The 9,486-nt window shown below is 35.7% G+C and overlaps 1 protein-coding gene across 5 annotated transcripts in view; it reads left to right on the top strand.

Annotated features, from left to right (window-relative positions):
- Window positions 1-9,255, top strand: part of EPHA6 (EPH receptor A6) — a 463,816-nt gene extending 454,561 nt beyond the window's left edge. For all 5 annotated transcript variants that reach the window (XM_072332791.1, XM_072332808.1, XM_072332800.1 and 2 more), the window contains one exon: window positions 14-9,255. In XM_072332791.1, coding sequence (XP_072188892.1) covers window positions 14-128 — 115 coding nt within the window. In that variant the 3' untranslated portion in view covers window positions 129-9,255. The remainder of the gene's footprint in view (window positions 1-13) is intronic.
- Window positions 9,256-9,486: the final 231 nt, after the last annotated feature.

A 9,486-nucleotide genomic window follows, 5' to 3' on the forward strand; every position in this document is an offset into this window, starting at 1 on the left:
TTTTATCTTGCAGTGACATTAGAAGAATTGGAGTTGTACTCATTGGACACCAGAGACGAATAGTCAGCAGTTTACAGACTTTGCGGTTACACATGATGCACATACAGGAGAAAGGATTTCATGTATGAAAGTACTAGAATCAACTGTGTTTTGTGCCTCAGCATTTCTAAAATGGAAAATATTCTCATTCTTCCCTTCTGCTCTTCTCGACTTCAAGAACTGCAGTCTCCTGGTTAGACTCCAAAAGTACTTCTACGTTAATGCTTCCAAACTGGAATTTTTAATCACACTGCGTAGTTCCTCCGTCAGTTATCTGCCAATAAAATCCTGACCTACTACGAGACTCGCTACACATTGATGGATAATAACTCAGCAACTCAGCATGGATGTGTAACTTTGTATAACAGTATTTGGGAAACTTTCACAAACTTACTTGAAAGTAGTATTCCATTTGGCCTGGTGTGGCTTCTTTATCGATGTATTTAGAGTTTGCTGGTAGATCAAAACGTATTTGACTTCTTTCATGTTCTGTGACCATGTAACTTTCCAATACCAAATGTGCAATCAAGAAGTTTCACATAAATATTTATTTTATCTTCTAATTAAATCAAAATGTATGGGTCCTATAGTTATATTACTTTATAATAGTTTAAATGCTGGTAAGCCGGTGCCTCAAAATGTGAGCATTGTTTGCAAAAATGACAAGTGATTTTATGTAGTGAGTTTTCATTGTGTTGGAATTGGGAGGATAGTGAGAGAAATCTGGCTGAAATCTTCAGGTCTTTGATTCTGAATTACTTTAGCACTCGACACTTTTTATGCTTTAAATTTTAGATAAGGTCAGAATATTTATTCAGGCCCTAGATATTTTTCTTTCTTCTTTTTCTTTTTTTTTTAAAATAGTCAGCATTTGCCTCTACTCCGTGGCAAATTGTCACCAGAAAGCTGATTGTAATGTTTCCATAACTACATGTAAAACATGGTTGTCAGCTATACTGTGGTCACATAGACTTCAGAAAGTTTTCTGTTCCAAAAATGTAGGCCTCCACAACTTGAACTAAGTGTCATTTCCACCAGTGGTAGTAGACTTAGAGGGCCAACCATCAGTGGGGTGCTGGAGCAGATCGGCCGTAGCATCATCTAATTGAAGGTAGTGGTATAACCACAAACTAATGCTGGAAGTTACACTCTGTGGTGTTCAGTTTTATTATGCATAGGCAGAAAAGGAGACATAGGACAGCAGTGTAATGATATGTTGCCTTGAGTCTACTTCTGACTGCTTTTAGAAGTGAAAAGCAGACTCTGCTGAAATGGAGTTCTGGTTTCTGTGGGGGCCAGATCTTCATTTAGTACAAATTCCTAAACAACATCAAAGATCATTACTTTTAGAACTCTTCAATAGCCATATTTACATGCAAGAAAAATGGCTGCAAAGGCCTAACATAATATTTGTACCTCTGTAAGATTTACAGCTTTCATGTTTTATTCAGACAGCTTACACAGATGTGCTGGGTTACATTTCCAAACTATTGCATGAGACATGCGCTGCTAGGAACAGGGACACGAGCGCGTGTCTGTGAGCTGGAGAAGTCTCACGCAGATCTACATGCATGTCACATGTAAACTGGGTGCAGATGCTTTTGTTAATTTATACATAGTTTGGAGGACATTCTTAAGTTACACGGCAGTTCAATATACTTAAACATTACTAATCTTCGGTTAAATCGTGCGTTTGGGTAATTACTATAATATATGTGTATATCAAAATGAATTAACCACGTTATGTAATCATAATGATATTTAGTGCTTAATTTACAGCTTGTAAATCAAATTGTATTTCCTGACTCTCAAAAAGGCTACCGTTGTATACTGGTGGCAAAGAAGGAAAAGCAGAAAGCAACTCAGAAAAGGTTAGGCTTCCAAATGGTTCACAGAGTAAAACATGCTAGGCCTGATTCACTGTTGTTACCTTATGTTGGAATAACTTCATTAGTTTAAATGGGATACCAGTAGTGAACTGCAGAAATTTTTCTTTCTTCTGTTAAAAAGCAAAACAACAGATTTAACTGAAGGAAGAATTTTCTGAAGATAAGGACTCACCAGTGTTCTATGATATCAAGTTGATAAGCATGTTTAAATAAGGGCAGTGCCAGTCTTGTTTAAGCTACAAAGATAATTTTATCAGCATGGGTAGTCCCACTGACCTCAGTTTGATCAGTTCTCCCCCAGTTCCAAATCTGACTTTTTAGAGGTGGTTTTTTTGGAAGAGTTCCCTTAGAGAAATAAAATCATACTTACCTGAAGCCTTTAAAAAAAAAACCAACATCACAGAGTAATTCAAGACTTGATTTTCCTTTATTATTTCATTTTCTATTATGGCAGTCATTGCTTTTATGGCCTTCAATGTGACATCTGTGAAAGGAGCCTCTCACATTTAAACTTATTACTGAGGAGATATGAGTCTTTTATTTGTTAATGGAGTTTCAAAATGGCTCATAACTAGACCAGGTCGTAAGTGTTCGCTTTTAAATTCTCCTTTGCGCGTTTATTCATTCTTGGTAGTGTACACACAAAGCAGTGTGTTACATACACACAACCTGGATATATTTCATGGAAATTAGTTTTCAAATTTATCACACTACTGAAAATATATTTTCAAGTAATATATGAAAATAATAGAAAAACATGTAGTAATCAGATCTATTTTTTATATGAATAAGAATTTGGGTAACCAGAAAGAAAAGAAGAAGGGATTTAAGTGAGGATATTTATTAAAAACATTGTAAATCCAGGGGTTTTTTTGGGTTTATATGGTTTGAGTTTTTTGTTTTGGTGGTGCAGTGTGACACTTTTATAATAGTTGTTCTGATCAAATTTACTTTAATTCCATTTTGGAAATGTTGGATTTGCTCTTATTATGTTTCTAACCCTACTCTTCTATTTTATTCAGCACAAAGGAAAGTGTTACTATTACTTATGGCTGTTTATCTTTTTGTTTGTTTAAAAACAAGAACAAACAAACATGGTGTTTTTCAAATGTGAGCTCAATTCTGTGCAAGCCACAAGTATAAATGTGAAATCCAACTAACTTTACTTATTGCAGGGAATACTTTAGGTGAAAATTACTTCATTTAGTTAACCTGCATATCATAGTGTGCAGTTACTGATTAACATATTCAAGTAAATCTAAAAACATTGCAGTGTTTCATGACTAAAAGGACTCACCAGAAGTTCATGAAATAAAGACTCCATGATATACAAGCGCCCTAAAAATTGATTAAAATATGGACATAAGGAAACAGTTCCAAGCTTGTACAAGTCATACCCATGTGCAGGCTTTTCTAAGAGACCTGGTAGTCATGCATCTAGAACAAATCCATCTGTACTGTTATCAATACCTTTGTACAAGTTAAGTCTTCAGATGATAGCTTTAGTGAGGGCCTTTGCTGGGCAAGAAAACTGGGTTAGTATCTCTTGGTCAACAAGTGTACTACCCAGTTGTCCATCTTAAGCTGACCACAGTGCTTCCCAAGTTGACTGACAAGCAGCTTAGATGTTCATGCAACCAAGTGGGGCAGTCTTCAGTCTAACGTGGAAACTCAAGACATCCCCATCTGATGGAAACCCAGAGCCCTGAGACCTATTTTGGGGAAAATTTTCCCCCAAATAGAAGATGGTTTCTTCTGACACAGGATTCAGACTGTAACACTTTAAGACTTGTAAGACTTGCTATCAATTTTCCATGTTTATAGATATGCTGTGCCTAATCCTGAGCTCCATGAAGTTCTTCTTCAGTGCAGATTCATAGAGGGTCCAAACATGGGTCATAAATATCATACAGATGCCCTTTATTCAGGTGCAGTAGAGATTATGTGGAACAGCTCAGACTGTGGAGGTACCTGGTAAGAGGGTATATACCACAGCAATTCCCATGTGATAATGACCCTGTGGAACTGTCAGCCACCAAAATAAGGCAGCATATAATGTAGTTTAACATGCATTGAAGGCCAGTTACTGCACTTCAGGTAGCAGCATTGCAAATTCAAGCATGTTTTCAGTTATTGTAACTCAGCTGATTGAATGGTTCTGCAAGACTCATCCTGGCAGCTGAGAATTTCTCCTGTGAACACACAATACCTGTAAGCTACCCCTTCACAGGCTCAGTCTATCTTGGCATATATACTGCACAGACTGGGAAGGAGGGCTCACTTCTAATCCAATCTAATACATATTTTATAGAAACAAAACAATATTAATAAAAAGGCTTTGGTCTACTGCATCTCCTAAGAAAAGTATTAAAAATTGAGATGCTTCATTTATCAGGGCATTTGTGCATGGTTGAAGAGTACTGTATTCTGTTAAACAGATTTCTTTAGGAATGCCCTTGCTCCCTAATGGTAATTGATCTTTCCTGAATAAATTGCAAAGATAATATTTTTTTTCTTTATTAACAGTACTATTTTTTTATTTTTTTTTTAAGAGTAAGAGAGAGATCTGTTAGGTTGGGATAACGCCGAGTACTGCAGTGATCTTGAAATCTCTCAGAGAGACCAATGAATCAGGACTGAAAAGGGGGGAAAAAATCTAAAAGGATTAGAATAAGGTGAGAGGAAAAAAAAAAAAAAAAAAAAAAAAAAAAAAAAAAAAAAAAAGCTGTCCATATTGTGCCAAGGAGTTCTAACAAAAACAAAAGAAATGGCACAAAAACAGTTCCATGTATTTGGAGTCCACAAAAATCTTCTACCATCATATACTGTGCACTGCTCATCTGTGAATGCTATGGTTGTACATAGATCCTCAAATTATGGACTAGGAGATACTGAGTACAGAATAGATATAAGAAATATGCGGATGTGTATATAAAGAATTGTAAATACAGTGTATATCATAATGCCTGAGATTTTTCAAGCATACATAAATTAATTACCCGGCCCTCCATAATGGTAATGGAGTTGATCTTCTCCACTGGCCCTTAAAATTTTAAGCTTCCCAAACTTCCTTGGCTTGTTGTCTGGAAATGGGTGACAGCCTCTCTCTTCCTCCCTTCATGGGCAGACAAAATAAAAAAAGAAAAAGAAAAAAAAAAAGAGAAAAAAAATAGCTTTTTTACTCTGATGTAGTCCATGCTATAAAAAGTTTGAGTACCTCTGCTGGAGTCACCAAAGATGAACAGTATATAAATGATTTTCTTTTCAGTTGTCATTTATAGACTCTTTCGAGGTTAAAATGGGGGACAAATTCAAGGGAATGTGAGTAATGATTTGCCAGTATGTATTATAAAAAGGTACATTGAATTTTAGAAGGGAAAAATAAAAAATGATGAATGTAAGAACAGAAGGCTAAAAAACGAGTAGGTTAAAATAAATTTCCATGTTCAAATGTGAAACAACACCAGTTCACATCATGGAATATGTGTGCATGTTTCTTTGAATATTCTACATCAGTATTTCTTACTTTCACACAGGAGATTTCATAAGTACATCTCTATTCCGCAAAGGGTTAACATCTGTTTTTTCATACCTGTCTAATTAAACTGAAATTAATAAGGCTAAGTCATGGCGCTGAAGATGTGGAAAAGCATATTAATAAGATCACTCTCAAAAGCATTTCAAGCTTTCACCTGTTCTGCTTTGTTTGTGTCCCACATTTTCAACTATGTCTAAATATCTGAGTACTTGACTAATTGTCAACTATACGTTTGTCCCAGAAATAATATATGTACTGTACCATGTTCAGAAACACCTGAATATGCAAACAGTTCAGTGCTTGTGTGGCTTAATTCAGATGAAGAGGCTGACTAGAAATGGAACTATTTACATGCGTAGAGTTAGGCACAAAATGCTTGCAAATCCAAACCCTTATAGTATATTTGTAAGGCAGAATGAGATAATTTTGTCCTTTTTAAATTCAGTTCTACATATGGTTCCCTTGAGAGTCCACCACATTCATTGTTATTATGAGAAAATCTCCTGTTTCATACAAGTTTTGGGGAAAAGAAAATCTATTTCCTGGTTTTCCGGAGTCCAGCCTATGACAAAGAAAAAAGGTACAGTTGTCATAGTTTAGATTTGAACTTCCAGTAGACACGGTTTTATTTTCTAAACATATAACTGAAGGACTAATTTCTCTTCTTGTTGCATATTGGCTTTTTTGAGAGGAACCTAAACAAACAGTAAAAAGGAGAGCTGACTAGTCAAGAGTGGCTTACATTTTCAGTTTCATCCAGACTGAGTTCCACGTGACAATGAGAAGCAAAAAAAAGAAGCAAAGCAAGAATATCTTTTAGCAAGCTGAATGGTTTGATTCATACAACTCATTAAGCACTATATAAGATTAGATGAAAAAGGCAAAAAATGCAGCCAGTGTTTCAAATCTATAGATTCTTTTAGTTACTGAATGCCAACTTGGCAATTACATTTTTGTCTTGGGAAGGTTCTACTCTAAATCACCTACTATTTTCACATTCTGTTGAAGGATTTTAATATTTTTTATTATTATTATTAATTCCAGCAACAATTACGTGATTGTGTGAGGAATAAGTTTCGTTGTCAATAGGCACTGTTTTGTTGTGGCTTAAGAGTCTGATACTGACTTCAGTGTCAGTAGGATGCTTCAGTGTCAGTAGGTTGAAGCCCAATCTTATAGAGACAGATTTCCTAATAAATTCTCCTTTTCTGCATTTTACTACTTTCACAGTTGGTTTGCTGTTGGAGAACCAACATTTATTAGTATGCATGCTGTCTTGTCATTCAAATGTATTACTAAAACTTTATGAGAGTTTTCATTTCTTTCTTGAGGGTTCCAGGCTGAGATTAGCTTGATCATTTGAGGCATGATCCAAAATCACTTAAATCCATAAGTAACTATCAATGGACTGAAACAAGGTTTGGGAACAAGGGTTTGCAAGGAGTTGTATGGAATGGATGTTCTGCTTTAATAAGGGAAAAGAGAGTGCACTGATCATAGAAGACAATACTTCTACCTCAGGAATGTGTCAAAAAAGATTATGGTTACCTTCAGTGTGGCACAAGCAAGGTACAAAACACAGCTGTTGCACTGTTGTTTTATATGCAGTGGGTTACCATCACTGAGTTGTGGCTAAAGAAAACAAACCTACTAATCTAACAGAATTTCTCCAGTATGTAATAGAAATGGTTTTCTTTCTTAGATATTTTCCCAATGTCCTGGGTTTAAATCCAGGATAAGACAACCTTCCCCATCAACAAAAAATACAACCTTTATCTGTAGGATTTGTCTCTCTTTTCTTCTTTAACACACAGCATTATACAATATGATGTCCCCTTCATAACAGCAGTTCTTTCTGTTTTTCACTTTGAACAAACTCTGTCTCACACTCCTAGTGCAATACAGTGTAAGGTTTGAGATTTGCCAGTTAATTAATAGCACAGCAGCAAATAAAATAAATAATACCCTCCTAGTCACACTATGTACTGGTGTACTGGACTCTTTAATTAACTCCATATTTCAAGAAAACCATGCTACTCTAAAATACCCAACACATAAACATTTTAAAACTTGTGGCCATGATTCTGTATCAGCCTCTCCCCAAGAAATTGTTAGGTTTGAATTGGTCATATATATTTTTAACCTCATGTGTCAACAATTTATTCTGACTTTTCTCCATGAGGAAGAAAACTATTTTGGATAGGAGTGAAGAAAGTTGTTTCTTGGTTATCTGGTGAAGGAATTAGACTCGATCAGTATTTCAGTATATGTTATTCTTACCTAGAGCCATGGTTCCAATGCCAAAATTCCCTTATGTTATCAGTTACATCATACATGGTGCTGCTGTGATTGAAAACCCAAAGACTAACAAAAGAGGCTTGCTCTTGTTTGGTGCGGTACAACTCCTGTAGACTTCGGTAACAACAGCAAATACTCTGCACTCCTCAGGATTGCTTCTGCAGTTTAACAAGGAAAAAAAAAGGCTTAAAAATGATGACATGAAATCGTATTTACTGAAAGGCAACTGTTTACTTTCTGGCAAATCAAACTTCATCTGTCAAGTTGGTGTCAATTGTTTTCACTTTCTCATCATGAGAAAAATATTTGTTTATCTTCCAAAAATTAGCTTTTGTTTTCTCTTGGGACACAATGTGGTCAGTACGTTTCCTCAGGATAGCTTCAGTTTCTCTGTGTTGGTTTTAAATGTATATCAATTAAAGACGTTTTGATCTCTTCTGTGAAATTAGTTTGTACACAATTGAATATGACTGCTCCTCATAGTCTGCTGTTCTAGCATAGCCATAAAATGTATCAATGTATTTGTATATATGAATAACTATTTGATGACAGACACATTGTATATTTAAGCAGCCATGTCAAAACTTTAGAGGTAGATAGCTTCAAAACTAACGGTATAATCATACTTGCAACCCATTTTACAGACAAACCATGGCCTCAGCCCAGATCTCTTTTCAGTACTCTGGCAACCACTCTTTCTTTAAAGACCCCAGATCATAGTTGTCTTTCAGCTGCTTTTTTTCTTCTCACCAAGATATATTTGCATAATGATGACTACCTGTAACTGAACCTTCACCGTCCATCTCACAGAAGAGCAACCTCGGCACTGTGCCTCTGAGTTGTGTCTTCATTCATCGGACTGAACCTGTGTTGCAATGCACACAGCAGGTGAGGTCTACTAATTCTGAGAGACTGAACACTCCATAGCTGGTACTGTGACTGCCCCGCTGTTCAGAACAGCCTTTTTTCATGCAGTTTATCTCCCACACGTGCTCCGAGCACATTTTTTCTTTCTGTCTCTTAACCGGTTTATAACAATATTGCAGGAATAGCCATGAGATAAGAACCTTAAGATACTGATTTCACAGACCCAAGGGGAATTTACATTAGAAGTGAAGTTGTTATTTTCTGAAAAGTGGCGTTATCATTTTTTAATTCTACTCCTATGATAATACGATGTTCCATGTAAATTCTCATGTGCTGGCATGCCTACGAGTTAATAGTGTTATAGAATGCTCAGCTCTCAACATTAGAGTGTTTTTAAGGTGAATTGCATTACATATGCCATCTCTTTGCAGAAAGAATATGGGGTTTGGCAAAGCTACCTGCTGAGCAACATAATAAGATTTTTGTACAAAGTACAAGTTACTGATTATTATTGTATTTTATTTTTCTATGATTTCCTAAGAGGCATTATCAGGTCTTACAGATGGGGTAAGCCTGTTTATTAAGATATTTATTAGCAAATAAAAGTTACAGTACTGGTGGTTATTTTTGAGTTAATGGTGTTTGTTTTGCCTTAGGTTACTAATATAATGATACACAGTGAAGCCTGTCATACATGATCATGCAAAAGAAAAAAGGAAAAAAAAAAAAAAAAGAAAAAGAAAAAACAGCTGCTTAACACAGGGTGGTGTACTAATAAAGATGGACCAGCAATATGTTCTAACACTTGAGATGCTTCAGGGTGTTGTGTTTTTTTCTGCAGCAAAAGAATGCTTA

Source organism: Excalfactoria chinensis, chromosome 1 (assembly GCF_039878825.1).
Source record: "Excalfactoria chinensis isolate bCotChi1 chromosome 1, bCotChi1.hap2, whole genome shotgun sequence".
Classification (NCBI taxonomy): domain Eukaryota; kingdom Metazoa; phylum Chordata; class Aves; order Galliformes; family Phasianidae; genus Excalfactoria; species Excalfactoria chinensis.